Source organism: Littorina saxatilis, linkage group LG7, assembly GCF_037325665.1.
Source record: "Littorina saxatilis isolate snail1 linkage group LG7, US_GU_Lsax_2.0, whole genome shotgun sequence".
NCBI lineage: Eukaryota > Metazoa > Mollusca > Gastropoda > Littorinimorpha > Littorinidae > Littorina > Littorina saxatilis.
In genome coordinates, this window is record NC_090251.1 from 55,054,233 (window position 1) to 55,078,259 (window position 24,027).

Below are 24,027 nucleotides of genomic sequence, written 5' to 3' on the forward strand. Positions count from 1 at the left end.
AAGAGATGTTTAACTGAACAGCAAACCATCTTACTGAATTTTGAAGGATTTAAAAGAGGCATATGAAAGTATTTGTAAGTTTAGAAGACTTCTATTTAGAAGGGTTTGTATAAAGAATATGATTGCTTATTGTCTCTTGTCTTTCACCTTCCCAGGTGGTCTAGTGGTTAGGATTTCGCGCTCTCACCGCGACGGCCGGGGTTCGATTCCCCGTCTGGGAATATTTTTTTCCCACAAGTTCTTTGTTTACTGTCATATAATGGCTATATATATATTTGTCATATAAAATTTGTTTACTGTCATATAATGTCTCAACATTTTCAGTCTCACGCTTTAATTTGTTTAATTATTTTCTCCATTCTATAATTTCATGAATGCATGCAAAGTAGCGTATCGAGAGTATCTCACCATTTCTAAACTGATTGAGCATATGACTGCATAATTATGCAGTTAATTTTGACTTCCCCTCTCCACTACCACAAAAAGAGAGGATGAACAAGAACAGACTTTAGGAGGTATGAGCTGGGACGACCAAGTTATGTATGAAGATTCTGGCCGCGGAGGGCAACTCAGGTAACTGATGAAGTCAATGTCGTCAATAGACAAAACGTCACATTAATATATACGCATCAGTATCAGACAAAAACTTTTACTCAATCCATTCTTTTTGTGGTGCATGTGCTGAAAATTGGTCTTCCTTTTCTTTTTCAGATAATAATCCAGGAACTTGTCTTAACAAGGTTGGATGCTGAGATTTCATGTTAAATGTCAATCCCCCACAAAACGTCTACACATCCTTGGTTTCAAACAAAAGTTATATGTTTTAAAGTGAAAAAGAACTGAAACTCCTGGAGCCCTAGTCAATTTCGGGGTGGGGGGTGGATGCTAAGATTTCATGTTAAATGTCAATAAAAGACTTCTACCGTTGAAATCCTTTGTTCCAAACAAATGTAATGTGTTTTAAAGTGAAACTGAAAAGTGAGACTGGCGCGATAGTGTATTGCAGAGATCCAGGCGGAGCAACACTGGTAATGTTCATGCCGCGAGGACATGTTGTGCCGATCGCGAAGCCATAGTTACTCCAACAATGACATGTTGCAGAAATGAGTGCAACATTGCAAAGGACCAAGGATACGGACCCAGTTTTACCATGCCTGACAAAGACACACTCTGGACCCAACAACAACAGAGCATTGACTCGGACGACCAAAGTTTATTGGAATAAAAAAAAACAAGAAAGGTAAGTTGTTGGAACGTTTGTTATTGACAAAACAATACGTTACAGTCTCAAATATATCCGGACCCATGCAACGGGACCTTCAACATCCAAGAAATTGGATCCGATCCCCCACGGGAAGAAGAAGAAGTGCACAGACAAACAAATAGCAGGGACCTATGCAATTAGGCCAAAAAAAAAAAATTGTCTGTTTAGGGTAACCCGACCGACCCTATCGATTTGGCGCCGACCCAAAAACTTTTTTTTGATTTCAAAAAGAAAAAGAAAAAAAAAAGAGGTAAAAATGCTAAAAAGAGACATTTGGCGTTTCTTTCTCTCCCTTTCTCTCTGTTTTATTTATACGTTAGTTTTGAAACATGTATTCATCAAATATAAGAAGTGAATGTTCAGCCAACATAGCATTTACACACACAAAAAAAAAAAAAAAAAAAAAAAAACTTTACCTACCTACCGACCCTACTTTTTTTGGTCATGTTACCCTAAACAGACAATTTTTTTTTTTTGGCCTTAGTGACAAAAACTTAGCTTGACGGAATGTTTGGCCGCTTGCCAGGAAGTCACAAGCGAATGAATGATGATATCATTTTTATTTCAAAGTTTACTATTCAAAGGTTTTTTTCTTTCCAAAGTTTATTGGATTACAATTTACATTGATTTTTGGTTTACGTCTAAAACACACACGACCTGGTGAAGAAGAAGATCGCACTTGTAATAAGACAGGCCACTCTGGCACTTCCTCGGAAAAAGATTGATTTCGAGAAACATTTGTGCTTTATCACTTAAAATTTTGAGACCTCTTAGTCTTAGTTTATCGCAGAGAGAACCAAGGGAGCTAATGGCGCAGAGACCACAGTATTTATCGCCCTTAGTCTGCAATCTTGGGGGTAACTATGGCTTCCGGGGACTTCCTGTCGTGTCCTCGGCATGATTATTATCAGTTTTTCTCTGTGTTTCTGCATCATTCTTGTCTTAGGGTGCGTTTTCATGTCAGTTCAAGATGTTAAGAAGGGGGTTTGTGATGGCAGCAGCTCCGAATTCAAGAGGTAAGCATCAAATCGACAAATGATATGTCCAGTTTTCTAAGCTTGAGAACTGAAACTTTGTACAGCAGAAGTTTTGGACATCTGAAGTTATCAGCGTTGTGTAGTGCTAATGTACGGCATAAGTTTTGGATACAAGTGTCCTAGCGTGCAAGGTGCAAGCGTGTCAGGTTCTGTGTTACGTAATCTCAGTGTAATTAGAGATCATTTTGTTTAGGGTAGGTTTACACAGCGATGCAAATGTCAAAACTGCTTCAGCATCAGATATCTGTATCTGTATCTGTCTGTATCTGTCTGTTACGCTGCACTTGTATAACAAGTCATCCAGATGTCTGGCATTGTTGCAGCGGAGTGGGGGTGCGCAGCTAGTTCTTTATCGTCGTCTGGCTACTGCCAGCGCCGACTTGAAGCTCTCGGTCGATGCCGAGGTTACAGTTTCTTCATCTAATTGGTTCCAGGCCACTACAGTCTTTGGGAAAAACGAATGTCTGTATTGCTCAGTGTTACAGCGTGGCACAGTGAAGCATCTGCTATTGTTCCTGATGTAGTTGTCTACTGGATTCGAGGTGCTAAAGTCTCTGGAAGATTGACGTGGACGAATGAGGCGTCCTGGTTTTTGAGGGGTCAGGAACTTGTCAGGCGGGATTGCCGGCACCAGCCCCTCAGCCACTTTGTAGAAGGAGATTAGACGCAGGTGTTCGCGACGTTCCTGGAGGGTTGGTAGTTGGAGCTTGTGTAGGAGCCCAGTGACGAAGCCAGGAGTCGTGGTTCTGTAGTCACCAGAGATGAAGCGGGATGCGTTCCGCTGTATGCGCTCCAATCTCTCGATGTCCTGCTTAAGGTATGGGTCCCAGATGGTGGCACCATACTCAAGAAGAGGGCGGATGAGGGCAAGGTAGGCGTTGTGCCTGCAGTTTGATGGGCAGTGGCGCAGGTTGCGGCGGAGGAATCCGAGGGTGCTGTTAGCTTTCTTAGTGATGTAGTTGATGTGGGTGGACCACTTCAGGTCGTTCGAGAACTGAATGCCAAAGATATTTTGATTTTTAGATGGAAGGTCTGTATTTCAGTGTGTAAGAGGCTATCTAAATGTAGTACTTATCTTTTGTACTTTACCATTAAACGTTAATATAGGCTTATATTTCCTTTCAAAACACTTGAGAACATTCACTTTTGGTTTTGTTAGTGTGCCATTGTCTATCCAGTATACTACTTGCGACTTGGCTACTGCCTTGATTTGTACTTTTAATCAATTAATGTATAGTGTTGGTTTGGATACTTGTTGTTTTTCTGGCATGGTTATTTTTTCTGCACAGTTAGGTAAGGAATACATTCTAGAAAGTTCTCTGTTATGTGCAGCTGGTTGCATAAAACTGCATGAGACAGGGGTGTTGCTAGACATTTTCATGTTGGGACATTTGGCCGAAACTGTCAGAAAGCTTTAGGACATCTTGGAAAATTGTCGGCTATTATTTTGGCTCATACAAAGTCACCGCAACATTAAAGCACAAGACTCAAGAGGGGAACACCAATACATACAATCATTGTCTTAGGAACACAGATTACAGAGGCAAAGCAGTTAAGCCAGCGGGGGGGGGGGGGGGGGTACAACCTGGGGTCCAGGGTCCCGTTGGGAGGTCTGGGGGGAAAAGCCCCCCCGAAGCTGAAGAATTTTAGCTATTTTATAAACAATTTGTGGCTTATCCTTGATTTTAAACATGATCAACTGGTGTCAGCAGCCACTCATTATTTCTTTTAACGTTAGTATTAAATAATGGCAATTTATCTTCACTGATATCTGCTCCCGACATCATGGTTAGAAAAAAGACATGTCGCATACTGTGACAATTAAACAATTAACTCTTCCCCCGGCTTTACAGACAGAAATTTTTTCTTTCAACTGAAACAATCAGCTTTGCTGATTTAACTACATCAGAGTACAGACACCAGTTCTCTGAAACTTTTTCAAACCTTTCACTTTTTCTCGAAAGTTAAACTCGTCCAATCTTGTGCAAATCTTGACAAGCCTTTTGAAACATGACTGGTACAGTGGAACCCCCCTTTTAAGACCTCCACAAATCTTAAAAAATCAGGTCTTAAAAAGGAGGGAGTCTTAAAATGGGGGTCATTTTATTATTTTTGACTCACATGCGAAGCAAAAGTGAGTCTTTGTACTCACCCCAGTCGTCCGTCCGTCCGGCCGGCCGTCCGGAAAACTTTAACTTGAATATTTCTTGGACACTATTCAGTCTATCAGTACCAAATTTGGCAAGATGGTGTATGATGACAAGGCCCCAAAAAACATATATAGCATCTTGACCTTGCTTCAAGGTCAAGGTCGCAGGGGCCATAAATGTTGTCTAAAAAACAGCTATTTTTCCCATTTTTCCCATTTTCTCTGAAGTTTTTGAGATTGAATACCTCACCTATATATGATATATAGGGCAAAGTAAGCCCCATCTTTTGATACCAGTTTGGTTTACCTTGCTTCAAGGTCAAGGTCACAGGAGCTCTTCAAAGTTGGATTGTATACATATTTTGAAGTGACCTTGACCCTGAACTATGGAAGATAACTGTTTCAAACTTAAAAATTATGTGGGGCACATGTTATGCTTTCATCATGAGACACATTTGGTCACATATGATCAAGGTCAAGGTCACTTTGACCCTTATGAAATGTGACCAAAATAAGGTAGTGAACCACTAAAAGTGACCATATCTCATGGTAGAAAGAGCCAATAAGCACCATTGTACTTCCTATGTCTTGAATTAACAGCTTTGTGTTGCATGACCTTGGATGACCTTGACCTTGGGTCAAGGACACATGTATTTTGGTAGGAAAAATGTGTAAAGCAGAAGGTCAAGCATGTGAGTCGTATGGGCTTTGCCCTTCTTGTTTATTTATTTATTAGTGAATATTTCTACGCACATACCCTCCCAGAGGGAGGCTCATGGCGTTTACGGTTTACAATATGCTGTGTGAGATGGAATTTTTTTACACACAATATATAACGCACTCACATCGGCCAGTAAAGCTCAGTAGCCTATTAGGCGAGCATTCACCTTTCACGGCCTTTATTTCAAGTCAAACGGGTATTTGGTGGACATTTTTGACTCACATGCGAAGCAAAAGTGAGTCTATGTACTCACCCGAGTCGTCCGTCCGTCCGTCCGTCCGTCCGTCCGGACGTCCGGACGTCCGTCCGTCCGGACGTCCGTCCGGAAAACTTTAACGTTGGATATTTCTTGGACACTATTCAGTCTATCAGTACCAAATTTGGCAAGATGGTGTATGATGACAAGGCCCCAAAAAACATACATAGCATCTTGACCTTGCTTCAAGGTCAAGGTCGCAGGGGCCATAAATGTTGCCTAAAAAACAGCTATTTTTCATATTTTTCCCATTTTCTCTGAAGTTTTTGAGATTCAATACCTCACCTATATATGATATATAGGGCAAAGTAAGCCCCATCTTTTGATACCAGTTTGGTTTACCTTGCTTCAAGGTCAAGGTCACAGGAGCTCTTCAAAGTTGGATTGTATACATATTTTGAAGTGACCTTGACCCTGAACTATGGAAGATAACTGTTTCAAACTTAAAAATTATGTGGGGCACATGTTATGCTTTCATCATGAGACACATTTGGTCACATATGATCAAGGTCAAGGTCACTTTGACCCTTATGAAATGTGACCAAAATAAGGTAGTGAACCACTAAAAGTGACCATATCTCATGGTAGAAAGAGCCAATAAGCACCATTGTACTTCCTATGTCTTGAATTAACAGCTTTGTGTTGCATGACCTTGGATGACCTTGACCTTGGGTCAAGGTCACATGTATTTTGGTAGGAAAAATGTGTAAAGCATGTGAGTCGTATGGGCTTTGCCCTTCTTGTTATATATTTTACAGAGGTTAAGAACAGAAAGTCTGCAAAAACAAGGTCTTAAAAAGGAGGGAGTCTTAAATTGGGGGGTCTTAAAAGGGGGGTTCCACTGTAAAACACCAATAAAAGACCGTGTAGGGTGAGCCATTTTGCTTGGAAACCACGATTTGGAGTACCGTATTTGACGGACTACAAGCCGCGACTTTTTTTAAAAAAAAATCGCATTGCGGCTTATAAAAAGATGCGGCTAAAACGTTACCTAAACTTGAATAGCATTCACCTAATGCAAGTCGCCGCGGATTTTCATTTCGCTCGATTAGCGATTCACCTCACCTCACCTACGCCTGTGACCCCGTCTGGGGTATAGGCCGCCAATCAGCTCCCTCCATGCATCTCTGTTTTGGGCGAGTCTTTCCAGCATTCCCCACGTCTTTCCCATGTGCTTTGCGTCTGCGTCCAAATCTCGGCGCCATGTGTTCCTGGGTCGCCCTCTCTTTCTCTTGCCTTGAGGGTTCCACGTGAGGGCTTGCCTTGTGATGTTTGAAGCAGGTTTGCGAAGGGTGTGGCCTATCCACCGCCAGCGTCTCTGTAGGATGTCCTCCTCGACGGGCTGCTGTCTGGTTCTCAGCCACAGGTCTTCGTTGCTGATTTTTTCTGGCCAGCGAATCTTGAGGATCTTCCTGAGGCAGGTATTGATGAAGACCTGGATTTTCTTCATGGTGGTGACGGTGGTTCTCCAGGTCTCGGCTCCGTATAGTAGGATCGGCTTCACGATGGTATTGAAAACCCTGATCTTTGTAGTGATACTGACTTCGCTGGATCCCCAGATCTTCTTCAGCTGATGGAATGCTGCTCTGGCCTTGCCGATGCGGGTTTTGACGTCTGCGTCCGTTCCTCCCTGCTTGTCCAAGATGCTGCCGAGATAGGTGAAGCTGTCCACCTCTTCCAGCGCACTGCCTTCGACTGTGATGGGTGTGTTGTTAGGTGCATTTGTCTTGAACACCTTGCTCTTCCCTCTGTTGATGTGGAGGCCCAGGCTAGCTGAGTTGTCCGCAACAATGCCGGTCTTTTCCTGCATCTGTTGTTGGGTGTGAGAGAGAAGAGCCAGATCATCAGCAAAATCAAGGTCGTCCATTAGCGATTACCGGTACTTTATTAGCCCTCTACTCAAGACTCGGCGCTTTTCTCTTTCTTTCGCGAATCTTTGTTTGTCAACAAGTCGTCGTGACAAGATAGCGTACAGAGAAACACCGGATGTATCAGGATCTCGCGCGCGGGAGATTTCGTTTTTTTGTGTCTCGCGATAGTTGGAGGAGCGAGAGCCGCCATGTTGTGTTATCGTCTGCTCGAAATGTGCGCAAAAGTCGTAAATCATCCCAAAAAAACTTATTCCGGGCGGGACTACATGTGTGTGTTATTTACAAATTGTGTGTGTGATATTTTTCTTCAAACTTTTTCACTTTTCTTCTTTGTTTCACTTGTTTATTCTCGGAGCCGATTTCGCCAAATACCGTATTTTCGTTTGCCTGGTTGTTTTGATTGATTGACACGATCAGATTATATTTTTTTCGACGGCGGCTAATATAGTGACGCGGCCTATACGTGGCTCGTCCCAATTTTGTTGTTAAAAGTCGAGGGTGCGGCTTATAAAACGGTGCGTCTTGTAATCCGTCAAATACGGTACGCTTTTCATTCTCTGGCTCAGCAGATTTCGATTCGCGGTGACTATCGTCTGCTATGTCGTCTGCTTCGATCGACTCGACAACACTACTACCACTCACACTGACACTGTCCACATTCGCGGTGTTCCTGTCATTTTGTCCGGAATCACTTACCTTGGCGAAGGGTAGCAAACCTTGGCCAAAGTAAAAAAAAATCGGCGATTGGCCGAAGGGCCAACCCAAACGACACCCCTGTGAGACTGATCAGTGATAATGATTTTCACATCACACTCACAGTGCAGCTTGATGAAATACTTAAGGCGGGGATGTAGCTCAGTCGGTAGCGCGCTGGATTTGTATCCAGTTGGCCGCTGTCAGCGTGAGTTCGTCCCCATGTTCGGCGAGAGATTTATTTCTCAGAGTCAACTTTGTGTGCAGACTCTCCTCGGTGTCCGAACACCCCGTGTGTACACGCAAGCACAAGACCAAGTACGCACGAAAAAGATCCTGTAATCCATGTCAGAGTTCGGTGGGTTATAGAAACACGAAAATACCCAGCATGCTTCCTCCGAAAACGGCGTATGGCTGCCTAAATGGCGGGGTAAAAAACGGTCATACACGTAAAATTCCACTCGTGCAAAAAAACACCCACGAGTGTACGTGGGAGTTTCAGTCCACGAACGCAGAAGAAGAAGAAGAAGAAGATGAAATACTTTTTTGTTCAAAAGAGAAACTCAAGTGACTTGTGCAGTGTGTTGATTATTCTGTTTGTTGGTTTGATGTGATGGAGAAAATAATTAACTTGCCATCTTTTCTGTAGGACGTGCCCCTCGGGCTGACAATGTGCCCTTTTCGAAGGGTGGGCGTGGGCGTAACCACATGTCAACAGCGCCATCTAATTCTAAGCCACCATCCGGAATAATACCGAGCAGCAGCCGGTCCGAGAGGTCACTGGTTAGCAGTGTCAGCCGCTTGAGCTTGCAGGATTCGGAGAAAAGCTCAGCATCCTCCATTGCAGGACATGTTACGTGAGTAAAGCAGTAAAGGTGTATTTTCTCGTGGGTCTGTACACTGTATTCGTTTGTATGTGTCTCTCGATCGATATCTGTACAGCAGTACCTGTGATGTGTGGACCCTCCCATGAGAGGACACCTTAAAAGGACACCTTCTCTTGTCCCTTTCGATATTATCTCTACCAAAGTATACCTGTTATGAAAGGCCACCTGCAGTGTAGGGACACTTTTGGCTGGTCCCAAGGCTGTCCTTTCATCACAGGTACCACTGTACCTGCATTTAACTTTCGTTTTTCTTTCTTTCTTTCAATTCTGATGGGATATATTTGATTGCCTTGTTGAATTAAAGTTTTCAGTATTACTCAGTATTACTATCAGGTCACTCGTCACAACTAGATCTATCGGCCTTTCTATGCTTTAATTCTTTTATCTTTTACCCCATTAGTATTTTTAGGTATTCAATGTCACCTATCACACAAACCTATGACAAGGTTTTCCTGCAACATTTCTGATTCCCCTGTTTCAGTTCTTGGGAAAGAAATGAAAGTGAGAATGTGCCGAGAGACATGCATTCTGTGTGTGTGTGTGTGTGTTTAATCCGATGTAAAGTGTACATTTGGTGGCGCAGTGGTACGTAATCTCAATGCACCCTTTGACGCACTGAAGGGAATTGTGATGGGACATTTTCAGATTTAATGCGCCAATGGCGCAGGGCGCACTAGTTAATAACACCCTGATTCTGTCTGTTTCACACTGTAAGCATTCAAAATTGAGTGAACCTTTGTCTATTGTGTTAATTTTAAATTATTCCTCCTTGCAATTTGTACAACATTGGCTCTGTTTGATTTTTCTTCCTGTAATTTGCACATGATGCACTCTGTTTGAGAGTCGCTGTAGATATTGAGTTCATTGCAGATTGATCTTTCCCGTAACTTGTCCAAAATGTGCTATGTTTGATTTTCAATCCTGTAATCTGTACAAAGTGTGCTCTGTTTGACAGCCGTCGTCCGTACTCATCCAATCGTCGCCCGGTGACCATCAAGAATGTGGAAGACGTTGCGACCTTGCTGAGAGAGGAGCTAGTGAAAAACGTGGTTGTTGTCGCTGGTGCGGGCATCAGTACACCCAGTGGTATCCCTGATTTCAGGTCGGTACAGCAGTGATCACGCTAAGTGTTAAGCAAACCAGTACAGTACAACCGCCCTTTTAAGACATCCCAGGGGCGGGGATGTAGCTCAGTCGGTAGCGCGCTGGATTTGTATTCAGTTGGCCGCTGTCAGCGTGAGTTCGTCCCCACGTTCGGCGAGAGATTTATTTCTCAGAGTCAACTTTGTGTGCAGACTCTCCTCGGTGTCCGAACACCCCCGTGTGTACACGCAAGCACAAGACCAAGTGCGCACGAAAAAGATCCTGTAATCCATATCAGAGTTCGGTGGGTTATAGAAACACGAACATACCCAGCATGCTTCCTCCGAAAGCGGCGTATGGCTGCCTAAATGGCAGGGTAAAAACGGTCATACACGTAAAATTCCACTCGTGCAAAACACGAGTGTACATGGGAGTTTCAGCCCACGAACGCAGAAGAAGAAGAAGAAGAAGACATCCCAATAATCTGAGAATACAAGTCTTGAAAGGAGGAGGCCTTAAAACAAAAGAGAGGTCATATTACAGAGGTTATCAACAGAAAGTCTGAGAAAACAAGGTCTTAAAAGGGAGGGAGTCTTAAATTTGGGGGTCTTAAAACGGGGGTTCCACTGTATCATCCAAAAGGCATTGGAACATATGGAAAAAAATGGTTCATTTGGCCACAACCAGTCAGATAAATTGTGATGGCAAAGCATTAGCCTTAACTGATACAAAAACATGTCAAATGTAATCATAACTGAATTGGTTGACTAGTTGACAATTTCTTTCTGGTATTTTGACAGACAAAACTTGCTTTGTCTGTGATTAAACGTTTCAACAACTATTCATTCTCGTTTCTTAATCCTTCATTTGTTTCCTGTCGCAGGTCTCCTGGCACTGGTCTTTATGACAACTTGCAGCAGTACAGCATCCCGTACGCAGAAGCCATATTTGACATTGACTATTTCCACCATAACCCGCGCCCTTTCTTCACCCTGGCGAAGGAGTTGTACCCCACCGGAAAGTACCGTCCCAACTACCTCCACTACTTTGCAAAGCTTCTGTTTGACCGTGGGCTGCTGCTGCGAATGTACACACAAAACATTGACGGCTTGGAGAGAAGTGAGTGGAATGTCATGGCAATTTGACATTCTTTTTTCATTTATTTCTTGCTTTTCTTTCTTTCTTGTCATTTGGTTATTTTTCTTTATTCACTTTTTGGCTCACGTAAGTGTAGCCTATGCGATGGTAACTTTGTCTGTCTGTGCGTGTGTGTGTGTGTGCGTGTGTATGTCTGTGGTAGAAACTTTAACATTTTGTCATTTGAAGACGTCACATTATGGCGTAAGAGGGTTAGACGTCACGCGAAGGAATTACTGAAAGTCTCGGTCATTGTTATTTTGAGCGGGCTGAGACTAGTTGGCAGTCGTGTCCCTGTAAGTAGGCTACATGCAGACAGACAGATCTAGATCTAGTGTCTCGCTTTCTTGCACAGTGTCACCTATGCTTACTGTGTGTGTGTGTATGTGTGACGGAGTGATTGAGTTTGTGTTACTGTTTGTCGATTTCTTACGTGAGCCTTGAAGGCTTCGCCTTTTGTTGTTCTTGTTTTCTGTTTTTTATTGAACATGTCTTTTTCCGCCTTATCCTTTATACCCTTATGTTCTGTGCATTGTATGACAAAATGTCTACAAATTGCCTGAATAAAGCATTTTGTTTTGTTTCTGTTTCAGTTTCTGGGATTCCTGCGGAAAAGCTGGTGGAAGCCCACGGAACATTCTCCAGCGCCACCTGTGTCACCTGTGGACTGAGGCATGATAAGGAAGAGATCAAGGTACGCTGAGAAAGTTGTTCTCAATTCTATTTTGTTACCATGAATGTTCTGCAGTCATGCATGGTGATTCTCACAGTTTTCCCCCAGGGTACACTTCCATGGTGTATTTAATAATAAAATTGTATGATATAATATTGAGTTATCTTCAGTGTTTAGTGTATACATGAGTGGCACCACCCTGTCAGAAAATCAGCTTTTAAAAGAGACAGGGTCTAAAACAACTGAAACATTTGAGAGAAAGCAGTTTGTTGAACAGGGAAAATCTTCTTTTTCTTCTTCAGTGTTTGATGATGAAGAAGTGGAGGGGTGCTGAAGAAGAAGAAGGTGAACATGTTAAATCCTAGAGTCTTGAAAGGGGTTTTCACTGTATTAGTGCAAGAGGAGAATTTGGAATTTTCACATTACAATTTATTTTATTTTTCAGGACAAAATTTTCCAGGACAAGTTCCCAAGATGCAAAAGAACAACTTGCAATGTGAGTACTGGATTGAGTGTCAGTGTGCTTTTTGTCTTTGACTCTCATCATCTTGAGATTAAGAAAACAATGACTTACTGAGCTAAGTCGGTTTTCTGTTCATCATCTCATTTTATTTGTTTGTCTGTCACAGACCTGTTTACCCTCCCGGATTGTCCGGAATTATTACGGATTTGGGGTCTAAATTCCGGTATTACGGAATACTACCGAAAATTCCGGAAATTCCGGTCGAGAGAACCTTTTTTGTGCGTGAAAATTCGAAGTCGAAATTGTGGTAGTCACCAGGACTGTGATTTCAAGGCTGACCGAAACAGCCTTTTCTGCGCATGTGCACAGCAAAGTATTTGTCGGATTCCGCGGATTTGAGATCGACATTGGTCCGAAGGGTAATATAGGGCCGATCTCTGTGGGGACGAAATGCCAACCACAAAAGAAAAAGTTGTACAGAAATATCGGCAAAACTATTAAGTCAAGTGGCGGTGTCTGGTGAAGTTTAAGAAGAGCGAACCACATTCATTTTGGTGATCAACTTGAGATCAGTGCAACAACAAAGCTAGTCAATTACGAGTCACGACGTCGCGGCACGTGTCCTGAGGTTAGACGCAGCATTAGTTTTAACAAAATGCAGTACACAAATGAACATGGAAACAAACAAAAACACGAAATTATGTTTGGCAAAACATGAGCCTGCTTCGCATCGAGTTTATTTGACCTAGGTCTCTACTTCCACAGAATCTCTCAGACCTGCGAACCGATCTCTCACTACGGTCAGTCGCGCCAGAGACATAGGTAGGTCTATGGTCGCGCTCATCAGATACTTGGCTGTTGCCGAAAATTCAAGTCTTTCTGAGTCTAAAACTGATCTCCATTAATATTTCTCCAATATAGCAAAGATCACAGTTCTTTGAATCGAAAAACTTACAACAAAATGTTTAAATGAAATAAACGAATCGGTCCTCTAAAATTAAAGGTAGCTTCTGGAGAGAGTTATTATGACTGGTTTTAATGCAGGATGTCTGATGTGACAGAATGTACGGTGGTTTTGTTCACAATCACATGCATCTTCAAGTGACTGTAAATAGCCCAAGGGCGGAGGGGTGGGGGGATGTTACAGGGGTTCCGGACCCCCTCTCCCCCCCTTGCTGTCAAAAAAGCAAAACAAAAATTCAGTCTGTGGGAAAAAGAAACTAAAGACATTTTCTGTCTGTGAAATTGTTGTTGTTGTCGGGAGCAGATATCAATGAAGATAAATTGCCATTATTTAATACTAACTTTAAAAGAAATAATGAGTGGCTGCTGACACCAATTTATCATGTTTAAAATCAAGGATAAGCTACAAATTGTTAATAAAATAGCTAAAATTCTTCGGTCAGACCCCCCCCAACCCCTGGACCCCAGGTTGTACCCCCCCCCCCCCTCTAGCTCTCTTGCTCCGCCCCTGAATACTGTGGTGTGTTTCTTTTAGATAAAGTAAACTTGTCTTAGTTAACTTGCATATTATATATCAGGTGTCGTGTGTTTGTGTGTGTGTTTTCATCGAGCTTCTGTGTGTGTAGTACAATACTGTTAAACATGGTTATCAATGTTGTACTTGTTTTGCATGGTAGCGCGCGAATAAACGTGTCGTTTAATCGTTTTCGAGCTGGTTTATGGTTGATAAAAAAGATTACTCAAAGATGCCTCAAATTACGGAAAAGTACCAGCTGCATTCCTGATTTTCATTTGGGGGGGTAAACAGGTCTGCTGTCCACTTCAGTGACAGCTAGGTCAACATACAAGTAAATCTTTGATTTTGTCTGCCATTGAACGTTCCAATTACTAACCTTTCTTATCATTTATTCTTGTCAGTGCAAATGCTTATTTTCTTTGTGTTGCAGGGTATTGTGAAGCCGGACATTGTGTTCTTCGGGGAGCAGCTGCCCAAGAGGTTCTACCTTTACCTGAAGGACATGCTGCAGGCCGACCTGGTCCTCATCATGGGCACCTCACTGGAGGTCAGTTCACACACACACCCTTTTTTTCCTCTCCTCCCCTCCCCCCTCCCTTCCCCCTTCCCCCCCCCCCTCCCCCCCTCCCCTCACCCTTTCCCCCCCTCCCCTCTCCCTTTCCCCCCCTCCCCCCACCCCTCCCTTCTCCCTTCCAGGTCCTTGTCCCATCCCCGCTACGTCCCTCCCTACCATCCTCGAGTGTACACAGCAGGTGTGAGATTCGGGGTCCCTCATCATGGGTACCTCACTGGAGGTCTGTTGACCCTCCCCCACCCCCCTTTTCCTCCCCTCCCCTCCTACCCCCTCCCTTTCTCCCCCCTCTCAGGTCCTTGTCCCAGCCCCACTAATTTCACGCCTTCGTCCGTCCCTACCATTCTCGAGTGTACACAGCAGGTGTTCTTTCTTCGATCATGGGCTGAAACTCCCATGTACACTTGTGTTTTTAGCACAAGTGGGTTTTTACGTGTATGACCGTTTTTACCCTGCCATTTAGGCAGCCATATGCCGCTTTCAGGGGAAACACACAGCAGGTGTGAGATTTGGGGTCCCTCTGCTGAGATATCACTTCTACATGAGGAATCAATATGGTCCCAATGTTTGAGATATCACTTCTACATGAGGAATCAATATGGTCCCAATGTTTGTGGACTTAACCAAATTCTTAGTTGACACCTGCAGTGCTGGAAAGTTTGGGGTTGGCACTCAATGCTTCCTTTCATGTGAGAGGAAATGAAAGGAAAAAAGAAGTGAAGAAAAGTTTGTAAGTTGTTTGAACTTGACTGCATGCGATAGATTTTGATCACCACTTCTCTAAGTCCCTGTAGCTGCATACTTTACAGCCATGGCGATGGAAGGATAAGTCACAGTTGGATTTTCATGTACCACTAGCTCCCATGACGCATGATTGCTTTGAAGTACAATGTAGTGAAACCCCCCATTTCAAGATTTCCAGCCCCCACCCCCCATTTAAGACTTTCTTTTTTAGATTTTCAGCTCATGAACTCTGCAAACTTACTTCCAAACTTACTTCCAAACTTACTTCCAAACTTACTTCCAAACTTACTTCCAAACGTACTTCCAAACTTACTTCCAAACTTACTTCCAAACTTACTTCCAAACTTACTTCCAAACGTACTTCCAAACTTACTTCCAAACGTACTTCCAAACTTACTTCCAAACCTACTTCCAAACTTACTTCCAAACTTACTTCCAAACTTACTTCCAAACTTACTTCCAAACTTACTTCCAAACTTACTTCCAAACTTACTTCCATTTTGAGACCCCCTCTAGTTTTGTCAGATAATTTGGAGGTCTGTATCACAAAATAGTGATGTATACATGTCTCGGTGCTCTAGTTTTGTCAGATAATAGTGATGTATACATGTCTCTGTGCTGCAGGTCCAACCATTCGCAGGCATAATCGACACAGTGCGCTTCACCGTACCACGCCTCCTCTTCAACCGCACGGCAGTGGGGCCTTTCAAGAAACAGAAACGTCACAAAGACTTTGTTGCTGCAGGTTAGACATGGAGAGTTAAAGGAAAAGGCGTTTGGAGCTCATCTGTCAATGATGAAACACCTCTTTGAGATAAATATGATCACTTTGGATGGTTGTAGCATGGAGGAAGAAGACAAAAAAAACATTGGTTGGAGATTAGGCAGAGGAAGAGCGGGGGGGGGGGGGGGGGGGAGGTAACTTTAAATGCTTTTTAGGGTAAGGATAAAAATGTGTGATTGTTGATGGAATGCAGCAGCATAAAAGCAACAGATTATTTCTTAGTGGTGTAATATTTTGCTCCAGAGCTCATCACATCTGTAGGAACATCTGTCATTTGTTTGTCAAGCTTACAGCATTGTCTTTTAGGATTGTCACATTTCTTGCAGGTAGAGTAGTTTACCTGTTCAATAAATGTTATTTTCTAGCAGTCGAGGTGAACAGCAACTGTGGAGATCTGTGTATAAATTATTATTATGTCATATTTTGGCCAAAAATACAAGTAACATTTTTGTATCGATCCAGTTTCAATTCCTTTTATTGTTTACAACTGAACACACACAAAATTGCTCTCTTGTGTATTCTTGACCAGCCACCTAAATATGATTTTTAGTCGGCCTCTGACGTCACATTGCTCAAAGAAGGGAAATCCAATGTTCAATCGATGCATTTCCTGATATACCTGTACATACCTGTTGCAGGTGACCTGCTAGAACAGGTGCAAGAGTTTGCGGCCATGGTTGGCTGGACACAGGACATGGTGGACCTCATCACCAGGAAAGAGGGCTACTTCAAAACGGTAATCATTTTATTTCTTTAGCCGCCCTTGTAGCGTCTTGCTTCAACTTCAAGCAAAGAAAGCTGGTTAGAAAAGGAGCAATTTAATTTGTTTGTCAATTCCCCAAGAAAGCTGCCGAAATGGCAGGGTAAAAACGGTCATACACAAACAAAGCGTGGGAGTTTCAGCCCATGAACGAAGAAGAAGAAGATATGTTTGTCTATAGGAAGTGTGATCAGATGATATGGTGTGTTTCTTTGCATCAATGAAGTGTGATCAGATGATATGGTGTGTTTCTTTGCAGCAATGAAGTGTGATCAGATGATATGGTGTGTTTCTTTGCAGCAATGAAGTGTGATCAGATGATATGGTGTGTTTCTTTGCAGCAATGAAGTGTGATCAGATGATATGGTGTGTTTCTTTGCAGCAATGAAGTGTGATCAGATGATATGGTGTGTTTCTTTGCAGCAATGAAGTGTGATCAGATGATATGGTGTGTTTCTTTGCAGCAATGAAGTGTGATCAGATGATATGGTGTGTTTCTTTGCAGCAATGAAGTGTGATCAGATGATATGGTGTGTTTCTTTGCAGCAATGAAGTGTGATCAGATGATATGGTGTGTTTCTTTGCAGCAATGAAGTGTGATCAGATGATATGGTGTGTTTCTTTGCAGCAATGAAGTGTGATCAGATGATATGGTGTGTTTCTTTGCAGCAATGAAGTGTGATCAGATGATATGGTGTGTTTCTTTGCAGCAATGAAGTGTGATCAGATGATATGGTGTGTTTCTTTGCAGCAATGAAGTGTGATCAGATGATATGGTGTGTTTCTTTGCAGCAATGAAGTGTGATCAGATGATATGGTGTGTTTCTTTGCAGCAATGAAGTGTGATCAGATGATATGGTGTGTTTCTTTGCAGCAATGAAGTGTGATCAGATGATATGGTGTGTTTCTTTGCAGCAATGAAGTGTGATCAGATGATATGGTGTGTTTCTTTGCAGCAATGAAGTGTGATCAGATGATATGGTGTGTTTCTTTGCAGCAATGAAGTGTGATCAGATGATATGGTGTGTTTCTTTGCAGCAATGAAGTGTGATCAGATGATATGGTGTGTTTCTTTGCAGCAATGAAGTGTGATCAGATGATATGGTGTGTTTCTTTGCAGCAATGAAGTGTGATCAGATGATATGGTGTGTTTCTTTGCAGCAATGAAGTGTGATCAGATGATATGGTGTGTTTCTTTGCAGCAATGAAGTGTGATCAGATGATATGGTGTGTTTCTTTGCAGCAATGAAGTGTGATCAGATGATATGGTGTGTTTCTTTGCAGCAATGAAGTGTGATCAGATGATATGGTGTGTTTCTTTGCAGCAATGAAGTGTGATCAGATGATATGGTGTGTTTCTTTGCAGCAATGAAGTGTGATCAGATGATATGGTGTGTTTCTTTGCAGCAATGAAGTGTGATCAGATGATATGGTGTGTTTCTTTGCAGCAATGAAGTGTGATCAGATGATATGGTGTGTTTCTTTGCAGCAATGAAGTGTGATCAGATGATATGGTGTGTTTCTTTGCAGCAATGAAGTGTGATCAGATGATATGGTGTGTTTCTTTGCAGCAATGAAGTGTGATCAGATGATATGGTGTGTTTCTTTGCAGCAATGAAGTGTGATCAGATGATATGGTGTGTTTCTTTGCAGCAATGAAGTGTGATCAGATGATATGGTGTGTTTCTTTGCAGCAATGAAGTGTGATCAGATGATATGGTGTGTTTCTTTGCAGCAATGAAGTGTGATCAGATGATATGGTGTGTTTCTTTGCAGCAATGAAGTGTGATCAGATGATATGGTGTGTTTCTTTGCAGCAATGAAGTGTGATCAGATGATATGGTGTGTTTCTTTGCAGCAACGAAGTGTGATCAGATGATATGGTGTGTTTCTTTGCAGCAATGAAGTGTGATCAGATGATATGGTGTGTTTCTTTGCAGCAATGAAGTGTGATCAGATGATATGGTGTGTTTCTTTGCAGCAATGAAGTGTGATCAGATGATATGGTGTGTTTCTTTGCAGCAATGAAGTGTGATCAGATGATATGGTGTGTTTCTTTGCAGCAATGAAGTGTGATCAGATGATATGGTGTGTTTCTTTGCAGCAATGAAGTGTGATCAGATGATATGGTGTGTTTCTTTGCAGCAATGAAGTGTGATCAGATGATATGGTGTGTTTCTTTGCAGCAATGAAGTGTGATCAGATGATATGGTGTGTTTCTTTGCAGCAATGAAGTGTGATCAGATGATATGGTGTGTTTCTTTGCAGCAATGAAGTGTGATCAGATGATATGGTGTGTTTCTTTGCAGCAATGAAGTGTGATCAGATGATATGGTGTGTTTCTTTGCAGCAATGAAGTGTGATCAGATGATATGGTGCGTTTCTTTGCAGCAATGAAGTGTGATCAGATGATATGGTGTGTTTCTTTGCAGCAATGAAGTGTGATCAGATGATATGGTGCGTTTCTTTGCAGCAATGAAGTGTGATCAGATGATATGGTGTGTTTCTTTGCAGCAATGAAGTGTGATCAGATGATATGGTGTGTTTCTTTGCAGCAATGAAGTGTGATCAGATGATATGGTGTGTTTCTTTGCAGCAATGAAGTGTGATCAGATGATATGGTGTGTTTCTTTGCAGCAATGAAGTGTGATCAGATGATATGGTGTGTTTCTTTGCAGCAATGAAGTGTGATCAGATGATATGGTGTGTTTCTTTGCAGCAATGAAGTGTGATCAGATGATATGGTGTCGTTTCTTTGCAGCAATGAAGTGTGATCAGATGATATGGTGCGTTTCTTTGCAGCAATGAAGTGTGATCAGATGATATGGTGTGTTTCTTTGCAGCAATGAAGTGTGATCAGATGATATGGTGTGTTTCTTTGCAGCAACGAAGTGTGATCAGATGATATGGTGTGTTTCTTTGCAGCAATGAAGTGTGATCAGATGATATGGTGTGTTTCTTTGCAGCAATGAAGTGTGATCAGATGATATGGTGTGTTTCTTTGCAGCAATGAAGTGTGATCAGATGATATGGTGTGTTTCTTTGCAGCAATGAAGTGTGATCAGATGATATGGTGTGTTTCTTTGCAGCAATGAAGTGTCATCAGATGATATGGTGTGTTTCTTTGCAGCAATGAAGTGTGATCAGATGATATGGTGTGTTTCTTTGCAGCAATGAAGTGTGATCAGATGATATGGTGTGTTTCTTTGCAGCAATGAAGTGTGATCAGATGATATGGTGTGTTTCTTTGCAGCAATGAAGTGTGATCAGATGATATGGTGCGTTTCTTTGCAGCAATGAAGTGTGATCAGATGATATGGTGTGTTTCTTTGCAGCAATGAAGTGTGATCAGATGATATGGTGTGTTTCTTTGCAGCAATGAAGTGTGATCAGATGATATGGTGTGTTTCTTTGCAGCAATGAAGTGTGATCAGATGATATGGTGTGTTTCTTTGCAGCAATGAAGTGTGATCAGATGATATGGTGTGTTTCTTTGCAGCAATGAAGTGTGATCAGATGATATGGTGTGTTTCTTTGCAGCAATGAAGTGTGATCAGATGATATGGTGTGTTTCTTTGCAGCAATGAAGTGTGATCAGATGATATGGTGTGTTTCTTTGCAGCAATGAAGTGTGATCAGATGATATGGTGTGTTTCTTTGCAGCAATGAAGTGTGATCAGATGATATGGTGTGTTTCTTTGCAGCAATGAAGTGTGATCAGATGATATGGTGTGTTTCTTTGCAGCAATGAAGTGTGATCAGATGATATGGTGTGTTTCTTTGCAGCAATGAAGTGTGATCAGATGATATGGTGTGTTTCTTTGCAGCAATGAAGTGTGATCAGATGATATGGTGTGTTTCTTTGCAGCAATGAAGTGTGATCAGATGATATGGTGTGTTTCTTTGCAGCAATGAAGTGTGATCAGATGATATGGTGTGTTTCTTTGCAGCAATGAAGTGTGATCAGATGATATGGTGTGTTTCTTTGCAGCAATGAAGTGTGATCAGATGATATGGTGTGTTTCTTTGCAGCAATGAAGTGTGATCAGATGATATGGTGTGTTTCTTTGCAGCAATGAAGTGTGATCAGATGATATGGTGCGTTTCTTTGCAGCAATGAAGTGTGATCAGATGATATGGTGCGTTTCTTTGCAGCAATGAAGTGTGATCAGATGATATGGTGCGTTTCTTTGCAGCAATGAAGTGTGATCAGATGATATGGTGCGTTTCTTTGCAGCAATGAAGTGTGATCAGATGATATGGTGTGTTTCTTTGCAGCAATGAAGTGTGATCAGATGATATGGTGTGTTTCTTTGCAGCAATGAAGTGTGATCAGATGATATGGTGCGTTTCTTTGCAGCAATGAAGTGTGATCAGATGATATGGTGTGTTTCTTTGCAGCAATGAAGTGTGATCAGATGATATGGTGCGTTTCTTTGCAGCAATGAAGTGTGATCAGATGATATGGTGCGTTTCTTTGCAGCAATGAAGTGTGATCAGATGATATGGTGCGTTTCTTTGCAGCAATGAAGTGTGATCAGATGATATGGTGCGTTTCTTTGCAGCAATGAAGTGTGATCAGATGATATGGTGTGTTTCTTTGCAGCAATGAAGTGTGATCAGATGATATTGTGCGTTTCTTTGCAGCAATGAAGTGTGATCAGATGATATGGTGTGTTTCTTTGCAGCAATGAAGTGTGATCAGATGATATGGTTCGTTTCTTTGCAGCAATGAAGTGTGATCAGATGATATGGTGCGTTTCTTTGCAGCAATGAAGTGTGATCAGATGATATGGTGCGTTTCTTTGCAGCAATGAAGTGTGATCAGATGATATGGTGCGTTTCTTTGCAGCAACGAAGTGTGATCAGATGATATGGTGTGTTTCTTTGCAGCAATGAAGTGTGATCAGATGATATGGTGTGTTTCTTTGCAGCAATGAAGTGTGATCAGATGATATGGTGTGTTTCTTTGCAGCAATGAAGTGTGATCAGATGATATGGTGTGTTTCTTTGCAGCAATGAAGTGTGATCAGATGATATGGTGTGTTTCTTTGCAGCAATGAAGTGTCATCAGATGATATGGTGTGTTTCTTTGCAGCAATGAAGTGTGATCAGATGATATGGTGTGTTTCTTTGCAGCAATGAAGTGTGATCAGATGATATGGTATGTTTCTTTGCAGCAATGAAGTGTGATCAGATGATATGGTGCGTTTCTTTGCAGCAATGAAGTGTGATCAGATGATATGGTGTGTTTCTTTGCAGCAATGAAGTGTGATCAGATGATATGGTGCGTTTCCTTGCAGCAATGAAGTGTGATCAGATGATATGGTGCGTTTCTTTGCAGCAATGAAGTGTGATCAGATGATATGGTGCGTTTCCTTGCAGCAATGAAGTGTGATCAGATGATATGGTGCGTTTCTTTGCAGCAATGAAGTGTGATCAGATGACATGGTGTGTTTCTTTGCAGCAATGAAGTGTCATCAGATGATATGGTGTGTTTCTTAGCAGCAATGAAGTGTGATCAGATGATATGGTGTGTTTCTTTGCAGCAATGAAGTGTGATCAGATGATACGGTGTGTTTCTTTGCAGCAATGAAGTGTGATCAGATGATATGGTGTGTTTCTTTGCAGCAATGAAGTGTGATCAGATGATATGGTGTGTTTCTTTGCAGCAATGAAGTGTGATCAGATGATATGGTGTGTTTCTTTGCAGCAATGAAGTGTGATCAGATGATATGGTGTGTTTCTTTGCAGCAATGAAGTGTGATCAGATGATATGGTGCGTTTCTTTGCAGCAATGAAGTGTGATCAGATGATATGGTGTGTTTCTTTGCATCAATGAAGTGTCAATGCAAACTTGTCTCTTTTTGTCAATTTCATTTGAACTTTAATGAATTGGAGTTTCTCATACTTCTGTTTATTGTGTGGGTGTGTGTTTTATTTATGTGGATGTAAGGTATTTTAAGGAACGAAGTCAAAATTCCGGTGAAGCAATCTTATATTTTGATGATTTAAACATCGCCATGAACTTATGAAGGTACATGCTTAATCAGTTAGTTCAAAAATAGTTTTGTTTATTTTGTGAAATCGAAACTAACCAAAGTAAACTTTCACCAGGGCTTCTGTTTCGTTTCATGAAAGTAACTGTTATTATCAAGTGTCTTTTTCTCTCCACAGGCTTTCCCACCCCCAGTACCGACAAACAATGGTGGCGGTGACAAGAAAGTCGTCAAGCCGGCCAAGCCTGACCCGTTGGCAGCCATGTGGCGACAGAACGCACAGGCCAACTTCTACTCCGACACAGACTCCAGCGAGTCGGACTCGGGCGTGACTCCTTCCGACACTGATGACACCTCCACCGACAGTGAGCGGGGCCAGGGAAGGAATCGAACGGTGGACAGAGGACGGGGGAAGGCGGCCAAAGTGGCGAGCACAGGGCCGCGCATAGCTGGCAAGAGTTCCAGCTCCAGTACTGTCAGCAGTAGCAGCAGTGGCTGTGTCAGTAACGCAAGTTCTGGTAGTGCTACAGACAGAAGGATGGACAAGTCTGGCCCTCTGCTTGGCAGACGTGGCGGTGTGAATGGAAACGGTGGGCAGAGGTCGTTCCACCAGCCCGCCAACAGAATTGACGCAAACTTAAGCACCAAAGGCGCGTTGCCGAACTTTCAGGGTAACAGCCGTAGAACAGCATGGACCGTCAAGGAAGGGTCGAAACCGCCGACAGGGCCGACCAATCAGAGAAAGCCTCCCGTGATGCCCAGCAGAGGGGCCAGGCAGTTCCGACAGACGCCCACGCCGCAGGGCTCACCAGCCCCAGGTACCCATGCCGTCAAGCCTCGTTCCAACAGCCTGACGAAGGCGGTGCCGGAGAAAGTGCACACCAAGACCACGGACGATCTCAAGTCGCTGGTCCCCCGGGTCAGGTCGGCCCAGCCAGCCAAGCTGAACTGCCGGCACATGAGCATGCGGCAGCGACTGTACAACGCTCGCATGCTGCCCATTAGCGCCGACCTGTCCGACTCCAGCAGTTCCGATGACAATGTGGATGGTGATGATTCTGATGATACCAGTGATGATTCTCGATGATCTTCGCCCTTAAGGGCAACTGGCTTTTTATTTTTTGGGGGGGCGATGTGAGGGAGGGAGGGAGGGGGAGGGAGGGAGTACCTAAACTGATTTTGTTTTTGGATAGGGTGGGGGAGATGAGGAGGGAGGGAGGGAGAACAGAGGTAACGAACTACACAGAGTTTTGTTCCACCTTAAATGATTTTGTTTTTGGGATGGGGTTGGGGGATGAGGGAGGGAGGGAGGACAGAGGTAACGAACTACACAGATTTTTGTTCCACCTTAAATGATTTTGTTTTTGGGATGGGGTTGGGGGATGAGGGAGGGAGGGAGGGAGGGAGGACAGAGGTAACGAACTACACAGAGATTTTGTTCCAACAAAATGTAAC

The 24,027-nt window shown here is 42.7% G+C and overlaps 1 protein-coding gene and 1 non-coding gene across 2 annotated transcripts; both read left to right on the forward strand.

Moving 5' to 3' along the window:
• The first annotated feature begins 149 nt into the window (after positions 1-149).
• Positions 150-221, forward strand: Trnae-cuc (transfer RNA glutamic acid (anticodon CUC)). The gene has a single exon. It is a non-coding gene; the product is annotated as a tRNA-Glu (tRNA).
• Positions 222-2,120: 1,899 nt separating this feature from the next.
• Positions 2,121-23,700, forward strand: LOC138971839 (uncharacterized). The gene is made up of 10 exons (XM_070344664.1): positions 2,121-2,280; positions 8,641-8,848; positions 9,834-9,980; positions 10,845-11,080; positions 11,692-11,792; positions 12,217-12,267; positions 14,145-14,261; positions 15,654-15,774; positions 16,452-16,549; positions 22,751-23,700. Exons 1-10 carry the CDS (start codon positions 2,235-2,237, stop codon positions 23,657-23,659), a joined length of 2,034 nt encoding a protein of 677 aa, XP_070200765.1. The 5' UTR covers positions 2,121-2,234; the 3' UTR covers positions 23,660-23,700.
• The last annotated feature ends 327 nt before the right edge of the window (positions 23,701-24,027 follow it).